We start from the raw sequence: 20,612 nt of genomic DNA on the forward strand, positions 1-20,612 counted from the left end.
CAAGATCAACATTCCCATTAGAAATATGATCAAAACTGCATGAATCGGAAATCATAGGCACGAGTATCCTCATCTATCTAGATCCAGCTTCACGTTGATGCCAAAGTGGATCCACAAGACGTGTACTATGCTGCCTTTGCTTGTTTGTGCTTTCTCATCCCCCCTGAGACGCATTAAAACGATTTTCAGATGACCAGGGCAAGACTTTGCTTGCCTTCGTCGGATCAGCTGCGTATGGGTGACACCCGACGACAACAGAATTTAATCAATGGTTATTTGCTGCTTAATCAACTGTGTTAGTTGCTCGATCAAAGCATGATCCACATCTAGCTACTTGCTAATTGAAATAATGATTGTATCCACCATCACGATTTCGAAAATTTCCACCAATTAATAACTTTGAAGATTGCTAACTACGTTCACACATTTTATTCTAATCTTGTCGTTTTATGGTAATCTTGTCTGAGACATGCGTGTATAGTTAAATTTAACAAATAAAAAACATCATATCTAATAACGTTAGCATATCTTAAGCCATTGTAAAGACCGAAAACCTTTAAAAGGATGCCAAAGTTAAAATTTTGGAGAAATGATCTTTGCAGTCGTGGAGTGAGAAAATGACGTGGAATCTCTTTGTAAAAAGTGAATGAATATGGGATCCACAAGAAAAAAAAATCTAATTTTTTTATAGTGAAAATAACTCTTTTTCAAAACGATTACACTGCACTTGTGCATTTTACATGTAGAATTACTCAAAATGTTTCCAAAATTTAGTTTTTTTTTTGTAAGAAGAGCCGGTAGCCACCCTCATAGCGACCCCGTCCCAAGTTTATTAAACAGCCCTTACTTATGGCGGAGGAATACTGTGGTACAAAACTAGCATTGGGAGATTACAAATAGGAAAACAACAACCTCCAAAACACAAACCAGCCAAAAAGAGAACAAGAGAAAAACAAAACAGGCCTAATAGAAAAAGTAAACTAAACATGCCTAATAAACAAAAAGTAAACTAAACATGCCTAACAAAAAGCCTCTAAGCACCAAAACTCTATATAATGTAACAAAGTAATTCTAGCCACCGAGAATAGCAACTTGTAGATTTTTCAAAAACTTATACCTATTACATGACTATGTTTCATTTACTACTACCTACAATTCACCCGACGATTCACCCGTCTTATTCGAGTTTGGTGTTGCTTCTTGCCAAAAATCTTGATGAGCAAATCTGGCTTTCTAGTTGTCACAATGTGCCCGATAACAACTCCAAATACGAATCCACATCCATATCCCATCACAACTACTTTCCAACCAAATTTAAAGGACAATTTTGGACTCTGATTCTCTTCAAAGGTTGAAGGTGGAGGTGTTGAAATGTCAGAATCTCCACAGATTTTGGACAACGGCTTTCCACACAGTCCTCGATTATTTTTGAATGAAGTATTTGGAAATGTTCCAAACTGTTGCCCCTGTGGTATAGGTCCAGTGAGGCAATTATGTGACACATTAAATTTTGAAAGGAAATTGAGCTGGACTAATTCAAGAGGTATCTCTCCGAACAACTTGTTTTGAGAAAGGTCTAATGATTCTAGCTGTGTCAAGTTCCCAAAGGATGATGGGATATGACCAGTGAAAGCATTATTGGAAAGGTTCAGCACACGAAGTCCTTCTAGATTCCCAAGTATTTCAGGAATATCTCCTTCAAATCTGTTGCATGAGAAATCTATGACTGTGAGGCCATCTTGGATCTTCTTATACTCCAACTCCACACCTTTTATCGTTATTATAATTGAATAGTAGACCCGCTCACCCATGTATTGTAAATTCTTTGCACCAATGGACTTCATGGCATCCCATTGTGCGAAATATCCCGCAGATAGATTCCCAGACAAATGGTTATGAGAGAGGTCAATGATACACAAATTGGAGAATGTGTAATTTGTTTCCAGACTCCTTATTGCACCGTGGAAGCCATTAGAATGGAGATCAAGAATCTTCAAGTGTTGAAGAGTTCCCAACCAAGAAGGATCGGTATCATTGATTTGATTTCTGCTAACACGAAGATACTCAAGCTCAGTACAGTTGGCCAAAGATCTTGGCAAATGACCCTGTAACTGGTTTTGACCCAAGTCAATCATCTTTAAGCCGCATCCTTTTGCCCATGTTTTTGGGATGGTGTTGCCGAAGTTGTTGCTTTGTAGTTGTAGCACTGACAAAGATTGACTCAAGTTGCCAATACATGGATGAATCATGCCACTCAAATAGTTATGGGACAAATCAAGCACTACAAGTGAACTCATATTGCAAATAAATGGTGAAATCCTTCCGGTGAATGAATTATTCTTGACGGAATAAAACCCTAGGGATGGTGGTGGAATTGGGAGCGATCCATGCATCATGTTATTAACAAGGAGTAAATATTTTAGATTTGGCCATGGGATAATTGCCAGAGAATCTTCAAGGCCAGTGAGAAAGTTGTTAGAAAGGAAGAAATATTGAAGAGATTCTTTACTTACATTATGCATCCATTTGGGTATCAAGCCTTTGAGATTGTTGCCTTCTAGATGTAGTTCTTGCAATTTACTTTGGTTTCGTAATATATCTGGGAACTTGGTTAAGTTGAGATGAGCCAATCCTAAATATTCAAATTGTGGAAGAATGTCGTTTGAACTAGCTCTGGTGAGCCACGACAAATCGTTGAATGAGTTGTGTGAAAGGTCTAGGTAAGTGAGTTGGGTAAGGTTACTGAACGAATTTGGGATGGTTCCTGAAAAATTACAATTCCTAATTGAGAAGGCAGTTAAGGAATTAAGGTTTCCAATTGAAGCAGGTAGATGACCAGAGAAATTTGTGTTGTGAAGTATTAAAGACTTGAGAGGAGAGTTTGTGTGAAATTCGGGCAAATGACCTGTGAGATCTTCGTTGGACCAAACAAATAGCCCCTCTAGGTGTGGTAGGTGAAATATTCTGGTTGGGAATTGCCCATACAGTCCGCAATCAATCAGATATAGACTCTGTAAAGAAGATAAATTTGCCAGGCTTTCAGGTACAGTGGAGGATATGTTGATACCAACAAACACAAGCGATTCAAGGTTGGTTAAATTTTGCACTAAACTTGTCAGACTTTCGGTATATAATTTATAATCATCAAAATAAGAAAACAGACGAAGATAAGACAACTTGGATAGGTATTGAATTGCAGAGGGGATTTGTCCTGAAAAGTTGGAGTTGGAAAGGTCCATATATGTTAGGCTTGAAAGATTACCAATCTCAGATGGGATTTGGGAGTGATTGAAGTTATTATTGCCAAGAGTAAGATTTTGAAGATGAAGAAGGCGGAAGAGACTACTGTTGGAGGTGATAGAACCAAAGAGACAACTGCTACCAAGGTTGAAGGCGATGACATGACCCGTGTCTTGGTTGCATTCAACCCCATCCCAAGCACAACAATTGGTATTGTTTCCATCTATTCTCCATGATGCAACCTCCGCAGGATAGTCAGTACTGAATCCGCAAATAGAGTTGTTTTGTATGATAAAACTATCCTTGAATTGCATCAGAGCTACCCTCTCTTCTTGATGGCAAAGCAGAGGCAGATTATAGGACAATGAGCGAGAGAGTAAGCAGAGAAGGAGGCATGGGATCAAAGGGAAAAGCAGGTGCATGAATATGAAGTGATGATAGGAATAGATGTCCATAACTTGTTAAAAATATATTGCACTATAAATGTTTAGACATGAGAGGAAAGAGCGAGAGAACGGCTTAACTTTATAGACCCAATTAATACAAGAAGAAGAAGAAGAAGATAAAAGAATGGTCTTTAATTTGAGGAAGATGCACGTGAATGAAGACTACCATGATCTCTCAATTATTGTAGAAAAATATATAATGTGGAAATTAAATAAATATATATGGTGACAATTAATTGCAATCCTTGTTGTAATTTTTGTTTTTTATTTTTATTTTAACCTTTATTCAAATTCTTGGCATTCCACGGGATGGATGTTTAAAATAAATATTGTATGGCTCTGTTTTTTTCAACTGCAATGCTTTCTAAAGTAATTGAGAGTCCCTTTACTCAAACTTGTTTGCTTGAAAAGCAATTTTTTTTTTCTAATTTTTCTATTCTTGCGAGATTAAAAAATAAGGAAAATAATTGGCCGGCTATTGAGAGGTGATTTCGTGAAACCTTTTTCGTAGACAGACTTGCTTAAACAATGCAAGGTTAAAGAGTATGAAGTGGGCAGCAGGACGGCAGGAGCAAAATTGGATCTGTTTGAGAATTGGTCAATGAAACATTCTCTAATATAAATCCATTTGGCAGCCTGAGGGATGATGTTCCGACTAAGGATTGAGTCAATAACCTTAATTAACACAACTTAATCAACTTGTTTAAGGACAAGATCACTATCATCTTGTACGCATTCCATTGGCAAAACCACTTGTAATGACTTGATTACTTAGTATTGTGTTATTAACTTATTATACTAAACTTATTTATATAATAACATCTAATTTATTCAGAGGCAGTCTTCCACTATATATGTTTAGGCAATATTTATTTATATTGCCTTCGTTCTCCCACAGGGCCACATTTGCAACATGTACATATATAATACATTCAGAGGCAGTCTGAAAATCAAGCACATTGGCTACCCCTTTCTTTCTTTTACTAATTCAATTTCCGACTTAAAACTGTTTGACGGAACTTCTTGGCCTGGCCCTGCTTTGTGTGCTACGGCCTGCACCTTAAAGATATTTCCTGATAGCGGAAAATATATGTTAATCGAAATATTTCTGCATCAAGCTAATTAAGAATATGGTTCTCTTTATCGAGAGTGCATTCAGTTTTGCTACACCGTATATTAAAAAGATCATATTCAAACCTATACCATATGTTTAAACCATCGCTTTAACTCTAGCTTACCATGTATAAGAATCATCAATGCCTTTTATTTTTCTATTTTTTTTTTAAGAAAGGAGGACGGAACTCCAATCACTATATTGAAACCCTCACTTATGGCAGATAAAAACCTTCAAACACAACACAAGAACCATCTCTTCCTACCAAAAAACTTTCCAAAAAAATCATCAACTATAGAAACCTGCCGAAAAAACTATACATTATCGTTTGCTTCTAACATATGACGTACCCATTTTATCCAATCTCACTAAACCTCTAGTCATCCTTGGAAGCTGGGTCCAATCCAAGAATAGATTGGTCTCGCCCAATGCACCCTGTCTAGCCATCTAGCCAACGAGTCCGCCACTTGTTTCCTTCTCTATAGTAATGTGCTATGGAAAAATCAAAACCCTGTAATATAAACTGAAGCTGATCCCATTAGTCCCAAAGATACCATACTGTACATTTGTGAGTGAAGAACCAATTTACTACCGCTGAGGAATCGCACTGTATTTCTATAGCTGTATACCCGAGTTGCTGACAGTGCTTTACTCCTTCTAGCACCCCCCTTAGCTCAGCTTCCGTGCTTTTTTGAAACAAACAACCTCGTATATTTCATTACTCACAAGTGAAACCTCCTTTAAAACTTGTAAAAGAATACAATCTGGACAAAGAATTTTACGGATTCAAACAAAGGGCCATCACTTAGCTACGAGTTTAAATACTGCCCTCCACATGCATATAGCTATCTTTCTTGGTAGTAATTGCTTGTCTACCCATCAATCTCTGTATCCATTCAACTTCCCATCTATCATTAGCTACGAGTTCTTTCAGTCTAATGTTTGGTTCTTCCACCTCTGTCACCGATTCAAACAAAGGGCCATCACTTAGAAAATTATCATACCATAGCGAGAGGTTGCCTTCCCGCACTTTCCACCTTGAGTTAGACAAGATTTCCACTACATCAGGGACTCTTGAGTTAGTATATGTCATCCAAATTTCATAAATAAAGACCTCTGCACTTCCAACATATCTTGCACCCCTATACCTGCCTCCTCCACTTGAGCACACAGTTTCCTCCAAGCCCTCCACTTTCTTTTACCTTTACCCCCCTGTTCACCCCAGAAGAAGTTTGTTAACAGGCTATGAATCTTTCGGATCACTATTTTAGGAGTATGCAATGCCGAAAGCAAGTAAAGTGAAATGCTAGAAAGTACACATCTCACTAGAATTAAGCATCCGACTTGTCATAGGAGCCTACTCTTCCACCCTGATAGTTTCTTGCCAATACTCATAATCAACGAATCAAAGTGTTTGACCTTCAGTTTGCCCTCCACAATCGGTACTAATAAGAAATTGGAAGGTGACCCTTCTTGAAACCAGCTAGAAAGTACATGTCTCACTAGAATTACTGTTCTCATGCTCTGTTTCAATCCTGAACATAGCACTAGAAGTTTAGGATCGATCATGAGGATACGATCGAGTTGGAAATTTAGTTTAGCATCATCCACATCTAGCTACTTGCTAACTGAAATGATTGCATTCACCATCATGCAAGATTTAGAAAACTTTCACCATAGAATAACTCTGAACATTGGTAACTACGTTCACACATTTTATTCTAATATATATATTGTCCAACACCTGCATATAATATAGTTAAGTAACTTAAATTTAATAAGTGAAAAACATCATATCTAATTAATAAGGTTAGCATATCTTAGGCCATTGTAAAGAAATAAAACCTCTTTAAAGAATGTCAATGTTAAAATTCTGATCTACAAAATTTAGTTGAGTGCCTTGATTCTCTCATTTCTCCTAGTGAGGAAAAACCTAATAAACTTCATTTGAGTGTAGAGAAGCACCAGAACTCTATATTCTAGCCACGAATAGATGGTAGAAACTTGTAGATTTGGATAAAGCAAATATGCAAACTAGCCGCCAGAATTAATTTCAATTCTGCCCAACGTCAGAATCTTTCTATAAAAAAAGAGAGAGTACAAAGCAATAATACTGAAATACAATTTCCCATCAAATGGTCATGATCCTTCCTCCTTAATTGACTGTAAAAATCATTACAAAAGAAGAGGATCATATTACTTGGGAATTTCTTGATAGCATCTGTGGTAGAAAATTGCCACTCACGGTGAGGAAAAAGACTTTGAAAGCCAACAAATAGGCAAGAACCATCAGCCTTCGTACGTACCCCACATCATGCACATCATTAATTAGGAGAGGCAATTTGAAAATCAACATGTAAAGCAAATAGGTTCAAAATCAACACGTAATGCACTCAATTCAATTAGATGCTGATCTTTGCCTTTTGTTTTGTTGTCATTTTGTTATTATACGAATGGTGAATTTTTTACACTTCGAGTCCCTCTGCCTTATAATATAGATGAATTCATAAAGGACTTGCATGTTAATGAAACAAAATAAGCATGTTCCTAAAATGCACAAGATCAAGTGGCAGACATGAGCCATAGGTAATACATACATATATGGTGTTATTAGCAATTTAAGAAGATTTTTATACTTTTATCAAAAGGCATGCCATTTTAAAACTCTCATGTATTGTGGGACTGAGAATAATGGATGATGTGTTATTTTGCATTTCCAGACAAATAGTATTTGACAATATATTCCTTGGTGCTTTATTTTCCTTTATGTAGAGTTCCAGAAACTGGGCAGGAGGTCACCAAGTGAATACTCCTTGGAAATTGAGGACCGTTGCATGTTTGGAAATGTTTTAAGCTGGCATCCTCTAAAACTAACCATATGCTGGCTAGTACTCCTCGTGTTGCTAACCATCAGTTACTCATCCAAAGAACCTGATGTGGAAGGTATAGTGTGGTTTAACCTTTGTCCTTTGTTCTGTTTGTAACTTAGTTTTGTACTCTATTGATTAAAATATTTTCCCAGAACTTCTCTAAACAAATTTTAGAATTAGAGGGAGAAGACATAGAATCTCATGGAAACATGATAAACTGGTCCAATTTCCAATAGCCTCAAGACACTCTGTTAGTCACTAAAAAGAACTTCTCTAAACACATTCTGTTACTAAGTTTCCCTTTATTTATTTTTTAAGTAAGAAGATTTTATTAAAGTGCAATGGTGCAACCCCCATTAACAAGTAGTATACATGAGAGACACCTAGCTAGAGTACTCATTACTTGGGGTGGTGTTATCATTTCATTCAAGCTAGAGTTAACAGGATACTCTTCTATGTGGTTTTAAGACTCATATATTTGGGATTAAAGCTTAGTTGAGTTGAGTATGCTGTATTTCAATTAGCCAAGGACCACATTTATATCATTAGTATTTCATAATACTCATAAAACAAATGCAAGTTCATGTAAAGTGAGTTCTCGGTTACCAAATAAATTTGACGGACTTTCTTTTGGTTAGATACAACAACTGGACAGATTTTGTATTTGCAGTATTTCAGCCAAAGTGACATGTTTTGTATTCTAATGTTAAGTTTGAAAATGGCATGTATAGTGGGTTGGATTTACGTTCTCTATTGTTTTATATTTGCAATGAGTTTGAAAATGGCATGTTGTAGTTGGCTTGTAATGAATGTTTCAAGTCAAAATTGTAATGTTTGTTATTAACAAATGCAATTTGTTTTATCAAAAAAAAAACCATGAATTCCGTAAATTTGGATGAGTAGATTATATGTGGTGGATGCATTTGGATATAACTAATGAACTTAAAGGGCCACCCTTTATGATCTACTCAAGATCAACATTCCCATTAGAAATACGATCAAAACTGCATGAATCAGAAATCATAGGCACGAGTATCCTCATGATCTATCTAGATCAAGCTAAACGTTGATGCCAAAATGCATCCACAAGATGTGTACAATGCTGCTGCCTTTGCTTGTTTGTGCTTTCTCATCCCCCTAATACGCATTCAAACGATTTTCAAATGATTAGAGGAAGATTTTGCTAGCCATCGTTGGATCAGCTGCATATGGGCCGGGGACACCCAACGACAACAGAATTTAATCAATGGTTATTTGCAGCTTAATCAACTGTGTTAATTAAGAAAGAAAGGAGAGAAAGCAGAGTAAAAGAAAGAAGAGGGTTGGATGTTTTTTGATTCTATACAGTTGTTGAGGCTGTAGTTTAGAACTTCACTTGTACAGTTTTTTAGGAAACCCTTTACCCAAAGAACGGAAGTAAATGAATGGAGATGATCTCATTGCCGACAAAACCAAAAGCAGAGAATCAATTAGTTTCATTTCTTTTGTTTCATGAATATAGTCTACTGTTGAAGAAAACAATATTTAAATTATAAAAGAAACCAATAGAGAAGAAGATTGTGCTTTATAATCATCTTGTGTTGCATATGTTGAAACACAATAGTAATTAATTTTTTTTATCACTAATTGAAGAAATATGTATTATCAAAATATATTCTCCAGTTTATGGATGCACATCTTGATTCCAGCAAAAGCAGCGTTGTGCATCTTTTGCCGCAGGAGACTAAAGATTCACCAATTTACTCAAAGAATGTGATCAGTTATCTTAACTAAACTAGCTATCTTGTTTATATGGTTTGCAATATGCTGCCCAAACACTTTGTGAATGTTGCTTTTAGTCACAGCTGGACTAGAAATCTTAACTGAACTAGCTATCTTATTTATATGGTTTGCAACATGCTGCCCAAACACTTTGTGAAAGTTAATATCTTCTAGTGTCGGAAACATCCAATTCCTTGTCTTGTTATTCTTTTCTTGGGAAAATGTTGCTTCAAATTCTTTTGTGTTTACATGGATTTTTCAATTTGTGAATGCCTTTGGGGCTTTTTCAATTAATATCTTCTAGTGTCCCAAACACCCATTTACATTGTTTGTTTAGATGGCCTTTATGTGGGATTTTTGGCTATTCTGTTTTGCTTTGCAGTCTCAAGTTTTGGTATCATGGCTTAAATTTTTTTTTTTTTTTTTTGTAAAACAAACCCAAACTTTCCATTTATGAATCAACCAATACAGAGTTTATCCTGTAATACAACACTATGCATTTCTACTGAACCACTTTCTATCCAAACTCTTTCCTCCTTTACAGTAAAAGAAAACTTTGCAAGAAAAATCAGCAACTGTGTTACTTTCCCTATATTTATGTTGTGCCATCCAATCTGGTCTACTGTAAAGAGCCCTTTTAATATCTTCTATCAACTGACCATGCATCCCATTTGGCTTTGACAAAGCTCTCCCTTGGTGCCTTCCATCTGGCTTCCCTTCTCACTACTGCATTGCCCTCAACCACACTTGCAGGATGGACCTGAGCTTGTTGGAACTCTTCTAAGCTTCCTTTTGCCTGCATGAAAATCACATCAGGACCAAATAACTTCTTTTCAAAAACTAGTGCATTTCCCCTCAACCAAATTTGAACCTTATTGTATACGGTTCTTAACTTTGTTATCATTTAATGTTGTTTTTAGTCATATATGGTGGTCCCATTTTGGTATATAGAGTGAGTTCATGTTTATGTTGGGTAGAAGATGTAGCTTTCTTTTTGTCAATTTAATAAGCAAAAGAAGATGGCCATTGATATCCTCCTACTGATTCATTACAAAACAAATGATAGAAAATAAGTAAAATTGATTTATCGTTTCCTTTTCAATTCATTTCAAAAAGTACATTTTCAAATCTAAGGAACACATAGAAGAAGATGGCAAAAGATATACAAGCCATAGGCTAAAAAGAATATACTAATCAAATGAATATATTAAAAGGGAAAAGGCTCTATCTTTAAAAAAGCTTCAACCAAACAAGTACACCAACAAACCACATACCTGTCATCTCGATTTATAAGCTGTTGAAGATTCTCTTCCAGATTCTTTTGAACTTTAGTATCAGCATGTTGTTGTCTGTCCAGAACTTCTTACTCATCTCTTAGCTTTGCAGTTTTCATCCCGGCATCCTCCTTACTGTAACATCAGCATTCCAATAGGAATTAAAAGCCTTTTAAAAAAACAGAAAAATCATAGATAAGCTATCATGTTATGTAGAATAAAGAAGTAGAAAGATTTTCAGTACTAATCTATTTTGATCGGGCAAGGAAGGAAGCAAGCGATATGATATGCAGCTGCTATGGAGCAAACTACTAGAGGATAAACTACCACAGACCAATCTATTCACCTACTGCCAACTGACAAGATTCATGGTAGTTTCTGGGATTTCTCTATCTAATAACCATTATGTATGACTGCCGTCAATAAGTGAACTGCCCACATGAAAAACATACTAAATACAAACAAACAATTACGCAAAACTTCACTCACCAAAACCATGGACAATACTAGAGAATGCCATTGCACAACTAATTCCAGCCAACAAGAAACTTTGCTTAGCACAGCACATCGATTTGTTCTAGGATGCTTATGGATAATGAAAAACCACATTACAAGCTAAAACAGTTCCTCAAAGCAAATAGTTTGCCGCATGATTCTTAATAGGCACACACTGCAGTTGCCATTGAAGTAAAGGACACACTAAAGAACTCTTATCCATTTAACATTAACTGCTATTAAGGCATACCATGGACCTGCACAAACAGAGGAATTCAGAGGCGGAGCCGGTGGCTTAATATATCTGTGGTGACAATTAATTTCGATGTTGGATGAGATTGCAATCCTTGTTGTAAAATTAAAAATATATATATATATATATGTAAAAACGAAATATATAGGGTATGGCTCTAATTTTCGTTTATTTTGCTCTTTATTCAAATTCTTGGCATTCCATGCGATGGATGTTTAAGTGCCAATGGCCACCAAAATAATGACAGAAGAAGACAAATAGACTTGCAAGCTACCAAAATAGTGTATGGCTCTGTTGTTTTTCAACTGCAATGCTTTTTAAAATAATTGAGAGTCCCTTTACTCAAACTTGTTTGCTTGAAAAGCAATTTTTTTTTTCTAATTTTTCTATTCTTGCGAGATTAAAAAATAAGGAAAATGATTGGGCTGTTGAGAGGTGATTTCGAGAAATTTTTTTCATACCCCCGCAGTGCCACATCATGTACATTACATTCAGAGGCAGCCTGAAAATCAATGTGATAAATATATAGAAGACTTGAATTTATAATGGGTGGGCTCTACCCTGCATATCAACTTATTGCTAGACTTTCTTGATAGCATCTGTGGTAGAAAATTGCCACTCACGGTGAGGAAAAAGACTTTGAAAGCCAACAAATTAATAGGCAAGAACCATCAGTGTTCGTACCCCACATCATGCACATTTAGGAATGGCAATTTGAGAATCAACATGTAAAGCAAATAGGCTACCCCACGTCTTCCCTTTTCTTTATTTCACTTTGAAAATTGAATGCAATGTGTAATGCATTCAATTTTGGTATACCGTGTACTAAAAGGATATTCAAACCCATACTATACGTTCAAACCATCGCTATTCTTTTCTTACGTGTATGACTATAGATTATAGTAGACTCAAATTATATCAAGACTATTAATTCTTGATTGAGTGTGATATATTGAAGACTTGAAGATTTTTAGGTAGACTTCTCTCTCTTAATAACAAACGTCTTTATTTTTCTTTGATTTTTATTCACTATAAGAAAAATAGGTTTTTGTGGCGACACTAAATCGTCGGGAAAAACTTGAAAATCGCTGCAAATAAGTATTCTCGGAGAATTTTTTCAGTCACAGGATGGACACTGTTAAAATGTATATATCACTGTATTATGGCAGAGGTGCATTTGGTAATGAGATGAGATGAAGAATTATCAAAATCTTTCATAATTTTCTTGGGAAACATCATTCTAATATAAAACATTAAAATTTTCAACTTTTACATCTAATTATTACCTAATCATTATCCAAACACAAATCAATATAAATTTTATAAACTTCAAAATAAAACACAAAAATCAATACAACTTTTTCAAACTTCAAATCAATACATTGATTTTTCTTTAACGAGAAATATACACAAAAACTTATTTTCCTTTACTTCTTTGGTCCTCTGTTTTCTCCCGATATTTTGCCCCAATTCATACACAATACCTCATATTCTTGGATTAAATTTTGATGGAGATCCATGTTTTATCGCCAAATTTTGCTTAAAATAAAAATGATGAATAACAGTGCATATATATGAGCCAAACTAAATCTCCTTTGTCTTGCTCTGTTTCAATCCTGAACACAGCATGACTAGAAGTTTAGGATCGATCATGAGGGTAAGATCGAGTTGGAAATTCAGTTTAGCATCATACACATCTTGCTACTTGCTAACTGAAATGATTGCATTCACCATCATGATTTTGAAAACTTTCACCAAAGAATAACTCTGAACATTGCCAACTACGTTCACACATTTATTCTAATATATAAAACATCATTTCTACTTAATAAGGTTAGCAGATCTTGGGCCATTGAAAAGAAATAAAACCTTTTAAAGAATGTCATTGTTAAAATTCTGATCTACAAAATTTAGTTGAGTGCCTTGATTCTCTCATTTCTCCTAGAGAGGAAAAACCTTATAAACTTCATTTGAGTGTAGAGAAGCACCAAAACTCTATATATAATGTACGTAACAAAGTCGATATTATAGCCATGCACGAAGATCTAGTAGAAACTTGTAGATTTGGATAAAGCAAATATGCAAACTAGCCGCCAGAAACTTGTACACTTCGAGTCCCTCTGCCCTATAATATAGATGAATTTATAAAGGACTTGCATGTTAATGAAACAAAATAAGCATGTTCCTAAAATGCACAAGATCAAGTGGCAGACATGAGCCATTGGTAAAACATACATATATGGTGTCATTAGCGATTTAAGAAGATTTTTATTCTTTTATCAAAAGGCATGCCATTTTAAAACTCTCATGTATTGTGGGACAAAGAGAATAATGGATGATGTGTTATTTTGCATTTCCAGACAAATGGTATTTGACAATGTATTCCTTGGTGCTTTATTTTCCTTTATGTAGAGTTCCAGAAACTGGGCAGGAGGTCACCAAGTGAATACTCCTTAGAAATTGAGGACCGTTGCATGTTTGGAAATGTTTTAAGCTGGCATCCTCTAAAACTAACCATATGCTTGCTAGTACTCCTCATGTTGCTAACCATCAGTTACTCATCCAAAGAACCTGATGTGGAAGGTATAGTGTGGTTTAACCTTTGTCCTTTGTTCTGTTTGTAACTTAGTTTTGTACTCTATTGATTAAAATATTTTCCCAGAACTTCTCTAAAAAAATTTTAGAATTAGAGGGAGAAGACATAGAATCTCATGGAAACATGATAAACTGGTCCAATTTCCAATAGCCTCAAGACACTCTGTTAGTCACTAAAAAGAACTTCTCTAAACACATTATGTTACTGAGTTTCCCTTTATTTATTTTTCAAGTAAGAAGATTTTATTAAAGTGCAATGGTGCAACCCCCATACACAAGTAGTATACATGAGAGACACCTAGCTAGAGTACTCATTACTTGGGGTGGTGTTATCATTTCATTCAATCAAGAGGAATCACTTGCTTCAACTTTGAGCATACTTGGAAGAACTGTTTGTGAGCCTCGATCCAATCACGGCATGGATTTTGGCGCAGTTTATGGAATGCGGAGGGCATTTAGTGAAGGGGACATGCTAAAGGTCAGCCTTAATTAATTCACCGATTTTTCTAAAATGTTTATAATTTGAGGTTGAGGTTGTTATACAGTTTATTATTTGCTTCCAACAGTGAAACGGCATTTAATTTATTTGGAGAGATTAGGTTCAACAAGAGTTTATGCATGGATTTAAGAAAAGTGATAAGATAATTTGATGCAAAGAAGAATATATGACACACAAGATGCTAATATATAGGAAGCACTTTTACTTCTTTGATGTGGAGTTAACAGGATCCTCTTTTATGTGGTTTTAAGACTCCTATATTTGGGATTAAAGCTTGGTTGAGTTGAGTATGCTGCATTTCAATTTGCCAAGGACTACATTTATATCATTAGTAATTCATAATACTCATAAAACGCATGCAAGTTTCATGTAAAGTGAGTTCTCGGTTACCAAATAAATTTGATGGACTTTCTTTTGGTTAGATACTACAACTGGACAGATTTGTATTTGCAATATTTCAGCCAAAGTGACATGTTTTGAATTCTAATGTTAAGTTTTATTTTTGTACTGTGTTCGGACATGGCTATTGTTTATATTTGAGTACTCTTGAAAATTAGGAAGAAACACATGTTTTGTAATGGGCTCCTGATCCACGATATCACCTTACATTCTATTTTCACAAAAAGTAAGTGTATTTGATCTGAATGTCATTTGCTTCTAGAGTGATTTGTATATATAATGTATGTAACAAAGTCAATATTATAGCCATGCACGAAGATCTAGTAGAAACTTATAGATTTGGATAAATCAAATATGCAAACTAGCTTGGTCACTGATCAGTACAGGCAAATATATATGTAAAACTGTAGAAACCTATGCCACCAAACTAATGTTTGTGACCAATTGATCTCTATTGATAATGGCAAAAGAGGCACAGGCTTTGCGGAACCAAACAAAATATCCATAGCAATTGCAACAATAGTGCTAGTAAAATGAACAGAAGAGAGAAAAAAAATAGGGAGTAAAGAATAGTTCACAATCTGCATTAAACAAACCATTCGTTTCATATTCATATATAAATCAGATGTTAGCAGACATGTCTTCATGCACCATACCAAAAGGCAACATTCATGTCAACACAATGGGGAAAAGAATGATATGATCCTAAGAATGAGATTGTCTAATCAAAGATATCATTATTGATAATAGGTCCAATTATCTGAGACAAAATATAAAATTTCAATCAGAGTAAACCATGTATTAACTGTGGTTTACTCTCAACCTCAATGAGAGTAAACCACAGCTTGTTCAAGAATAATAGATGTAACTGCACTGGGAGGAAGCTGAGAAAGAGAGGATGAGGGAGGGAACACATTAGCTAAAAAGGAAAGTGGAAGGCATCGCCATAATAAACAAGTATACTTTGTATAGTTCAAGAATATATCCTCAACTGCATAAGCATATGCAGTAATACCAGATGAGTAATGTAGTATTAAAAGCTTGATAGCATCGTTGATTGCATATAGGGTTGAGTTAAAAGCACGAAAATTGCAACAATACAAAATGTAATTCAGGCATCTATACAGCTCCAAACAACCCATCTATAAAGCAAGGAAAGTGAAAACATGAAGAGTTTGACAAAAAACGTAATTCATATAGCAACAATTCAAAACCATACACATAAAGATTGTAGTACCACTGCAGGTATATATTATGAATAGCAACAGAAGAAGAAGAGCAACAACAATAATATCAAAGTTCAAGGTTTTAAAACTGGCTCACCTGTCCCCGTCACCAACAAAATCGAAAGAGATAGAGCGATCTCTGCTAGTACTGAACTGCTCATAACTTTTTTATGCTCAGAAATTACATGCTGTGGTAAAATACAACTCTGTCCGGAACTCTCACCCTCATTTCTTCCATTTTCTTGATCCACAGCTCTTGGACTACGCACAATAACATCATCCTCACAAACATCTAAACAACCTCTGCATTCAAAGAAACAGTTGCTTCAATGAAGTATGAATTGCATCATGTGACAAAAATCAGACAGCTCTGCAGCTATAACTAAAGATTTATCATATAAAATGCTGATTTTTAGCTTAGTGAAATAGGATCTTCACTTAGCTAAAAATATCTCATGAAGTGGATGACACCCAGAGAGACAGACCAGACTAACACTTCAATATTTCACAGGAGATGCCTTTCCCAGCACAACTAAGATAAAAAGAGCCTGGTTCAAGAAGTATAGTTTCCTAGAATAGCTCCTAACCACAATAACAACTCTTTTACTAAAATGTCACCAAATCAATTGCAATAGATGGGTGAAGGTTCCAACTCCCACCTGCTAGGTCCTAAGTTCAAAAGCAAAATTTTTGTTTATGCTGGACCAGGCACAAATGCAATGTTAAATAGTAGCCACAATCAGCAGTCATCACAATGTTAAATGAAGTGCCCCACTCACAATTTTCATAAGGTTGTCAAAACCCTATGACTCAGATGAAATTAGAAGACATAAATGTCTTATTAATATAAGGACACCTAGTACGTACCACCATTTACTACCTTTATAATGCTAGCTTCCTGCCCCTTTGTCTCAAAATCTAAGGACATTCTACAATGAACCTCGAGAAAGTATCAAGCAGACAACATGTATATATATATATATATATATATATATATATATATTGGCAATACCAATTAAGTAACAACCAACCATGGAGAAAGGAAAATATAAACTGAAGCGTTAACAGAATTAAACAAAAACACTCATAAACTATTAGAATGAACTGTACAGTAGTCATTAAGTATGATAAGAATTTGTCACAAGAGGGTAGAGGGGCATTTCACCTTTCGATGGCTCTTAAAAATTAGACCCTATTGCTAGTCTAAAATGAACAATATTACCCTTGCGGAATCTTAACTAATGAATATTCCAATAGATCGCAATACATTGCCAATGCAACAACTAAAAGGCACTGTGTAATTTCCTTTCTTGTAATTGAGGGTTTAATATCCTTAATTTATCATTCCAGATTATCTGATAATAGAAAAACTTCTCCTTGGAGAACTTTTGGATAAAGCAAATATGCAAAAATGTTGGGCTTTGTGTAGTTTGACTGCCAATTCCATCGAATAAGATACAATAGTGCTAGAAAGCATAAATGATACATTTGTATCTTTTTGAAAACATATTACATGACTATGTTTCATTTACTACTTCCTACGATTCACCCGACTATTCACCCAACCTATTCGCGTTTGGTGTTGCTTCTTGCCAAAAATCTTGATGAGCCAATCTTGCTTTCTGGTTGTCACAATGTGCCCGATAACAACTCCAAATAAGAATCCACATCCATATCCCATCACAACTACTTTCCAACCAAATTCAAAGAACAATTTTGGACCTTGATTCTCTTCAAAGGTTGAAGGTGGAGGTGTTGAAATTTCTGAATCTCCACAGAGTTTAGACAATGGCCATCCACACAGTCCTCGATTATCATCAAATGAAGTATTTGGAAATGTTCCAAACTGTTGCCCCTGTGGTATAGGTCCAGTGAGGCAATTATGTGACACATTAAATTTTGAAAGGAAATTAAGCTGGACTAATTCAAGAGGTATCTCTCCGAACAACTTGTTTTGAGAAAGGTCTAATGATTCTAGCTGTGTCAAGTTCGCAAAGGATGATGGGATATGACCAGTGAAAGCATTATTGGAAAGGTTCAGCACACGAAGTCCTTCTAGATTCCCAAGTATTTTAGGAATATCTCCTTCAAATCTATTGCATGAGAAATCTATGACTGTGAGGCCATCTTGGATCTTCTTATACTCCAACTCCACACCTTTTATCGTTATTATAATTGAATAGTAGACCCAGTCACCCATGTATTGTAAATTGTTTGCACCAACGGACTTCATGGCATCCCATTGTGCGAAATATCTCGCAGGCAGATTCCCAGACAAATGGTTGTGAGAGAGGTCAATGATACACAAATTGGGGAATGTGTAATTTGTTTCCGGACTCCTTATTGCACCGTGGAAGCCATTAGAATGGAGATCAAGAATCTTCAAGTGTTGAAGAGTTCCCAACCAAAAGGGATCGGTATCATTGATTTGATTGCGGCTAACACGAAGATACTCAAGCTCAGTACAGTTGGCCAAAGATCTTGGCAAATGACCATGTAACTGGTTTTGACTTAAGTCAATCATCTTTAAGCTGCATCCTTTTGCCCATCTTTTTGGGATGGTGTTGCCGAAGTTGTTGCTTCGTAGTACTAGCGCTTTCAAAGATTGACTCAAGTTGCCCATACATGGATGAATCAAGCCACTCAAATTGTTATGGGACAAATCAAGCACTGCAAGTGAACTCATATTGCAAATAAATGGTGAAATCCTTCCGGTGAATGAATTATTGCTGACGAAATAAAACCTTAGGGATTGTGGTGGAATTGGGAGCGATCCATGCATCATGTTATTATCAAGGTAAAAATATTTTAGATTTGGCCATGGGATAATTGCTGGAGAATTTTCAATGCCAGTGAGAAAGTTGTCAGAAAGGATGAAATCTCGAAGAGATTCTTTACTTACATTATGCATCCATTTGGGTATCAAGCCTTGGAGATTGTTGCCTTCTAGATTTAGGAACCACAATTTACTTTGGTTTCGTAATATATCTGGGAACTTGGTTAAGTTGAGATGAGCCAATCTTAAATATTCAAACTGTGGAAGAATGTCGTTTGAACTAGCTCTGGTGAGCCACGACAAATCGTTGAATGAGTTTTGTGAAAGGTCTAGGTAAGTGAGTTGGGTAAGGTTACTGAACAAATTTGGGATGGTTCCTGAAAAATTACAATTGGAAATATCGAAGGTAGTTAAGGAATTAAGGTTTCCAATTGAAGCAGGTAGATGACCAAAGAAATTTGTGTTGCTAAGATCTAAATACTTGAGAGGAGGGTTTGTGTGAAATTCGGGCAAATGACCTGTGAGATCTTCATTGGTTGAAACAGATAGGCCCCATAGGTGTGGTAACTGAAATATTCTGGTTGGGAATCGCCCATACAGTCCGCAGTCAGCCAAAGCTAGAGCTTTTAAAGAAGATAAATTTGCCAGGCTTTCAGGTACAGTAGAGGATATGTTGATACCATAAAACGCAAGATCTTCAAGGTTGGTTAAATTTTGCACTAAACTTGTCAGACTTTCGGTATATAAATCATTATAATCATCATAAGAAGAAGACAGCTGAAGATAAGACAACTTGGATAGGTATTGAATTTCAGAGGGGATTTGTCCTGAAAACTAGGAGTAGGAGAGGTGGAGATGTGTTAGGCTTGAAAGATTACCAATCTCAGATGGGATTTGGGAGTGATTGAAGTCATTATAACGAAGAGTAAGGTTTTGAAGATGAAGAAGGCGGAAGAGACTACTGTTGGAGGTGATAGAACCAAAGAGACAACTCCTACTAAGGTTGAGGGCGATGACATGACCAGTGTCTTGGTTGCATTCAACCCCATCCCAAGCACAACAATTGGTATTGTTTCCATCTATTCTCCATGATGCAACCTCCGCAGGATAGTCCCCCTCAGTACTGTATTCGCAATAAGAATTGTTTTGTATGATAAAACTATCCTTGAATTGCATCAGAGCTACCCTCTCTTGTTGATGGCAAAGTGGAAGCAGATTATAAGACAAAGAGAGAGGGAGTAAGAAGAGAAGGAGGCATGGGATCAAAGGGAAAAGCAGGCGCATGAATATGAAGTGATGATAGGAATAGATGTCCATAACTTTTTTAAAAATGGCTTGCACTATAAATGTTTAGACATGAGAGGAAAGAGCGAGAGAGGGGCTTAACTTTATAGGCCCAATTAATACAAGAAGAAGAAGAAGAGAGGGTCCCAATTAATACGTGAATGACAACTACCATGATGTCTCAATTATTGTAGAAAAATATATAATGTGGAAATTAAATAAATATCTATGGTGACAATTAATTGCGATGTTGGATGAGATTGCAATCCTTATTGTAAATATATAGTGTATGGCTCTGTTTTTTTCAACTGCAATGCTTAACTCAAACTTGTTTGCTTGAAAAACAATTTTTTTTTCCTTTCTAATTTTTCTATTCTTAC

At 35.7% G+C, this 20,612-nt stretch overlaps 3 protein-coding genes across 3 annotated transcripts in view; all 3 read right to left on the reverse strand.

Annotated features, from left to right (window-relative positions):
* Positions 1–1,145: 1,145 nt before the first annotated feature.
* LOC109019053 (receptor-like protein 43) lies at positions 1,146–2,297 on the reverse strand. Its single transcript, XM_035695268.1, has one exon. It carries the CDS (start codon positions 2,295–2,297, stop codon positions 1,146–1,148), a length of 1,152 nt encoding a protein of 383 aa, XP_035551161.1.
* A 7,577-nt stretch (positions 2,298–9,874) lies between these two features.
* LOC109019056 (vesicle-associated protein 1-3-like) overlaps positions 9,875–20,612 on the reverse strand; it is a 122,232-nt gene continuing 111,494 nt past the window's right edge. The window contains exons 8-10 of the mRNA XM_035694633.1: positions 11,195–11,457; positions 10,706–10,840; positions 9,875–10,227 (exon numbers count right to left, since the gene is read on the reverse strand). The gene's annotated coding sequence lies outside the window, so the exon portion shown is untranslated. The remainder of the gene's footprint in view (positions 10,228–10,705; positions 10,841–11,194; positions 11,458–20,612) is intronic.
* Positions 12,920–19,781, reverse strand: LOC109019054 (receptor-like protein 43). The gene is made up of 3 exons (XM_019001278.2): positions 17,739–19,781; positions 16,270–16,475; positions 12,920–13,578 (listed from the first exon to the last, which is right to left on the reverse strand). The coding sequence occupies exons 1-2, from the start codon at positions 19,081–19,083 to the stop codon at positions 16,465–16,467; spliced, it is 1,356 nt and encodes a 451-aa protein (XP_018856823.2). The 5' UTR covers positions 19,084–19,781; the 3' UTR covers positions 12,920–13,578; positions 16,270–16,464.

This window comes from Juglans regia, chromosome 10 (assembly GCF_001411555.2).
Source record: "Juglans regia cultivar Chandler chromosome 10, Walnut 2.0, whole genome shotgun sequence".
NCBI lineage: Eukaryota > Viridiplantae > Streptophyta > Magnoliopsida > Fagales > Juglandaceae > Juglans > Juglans regia.

Excerpts from the sequence above, each read along its gene's own strand:
- LOC109019053 (XM_035695268.1), bottom strand. The coding sequence starts at position 2,297 with ATGAGTTCACTTGTAGTGCTTGATTTGTCCCATAACTATTTGAGTGGC.
- LOC109019054 (XM_019001278.2), bottom strand. The coding sequence starts at position 19,083 with ATGCATAATGTAAGTAAAGAATCTCTTCGAGATTTCATCCTTTCTGAC.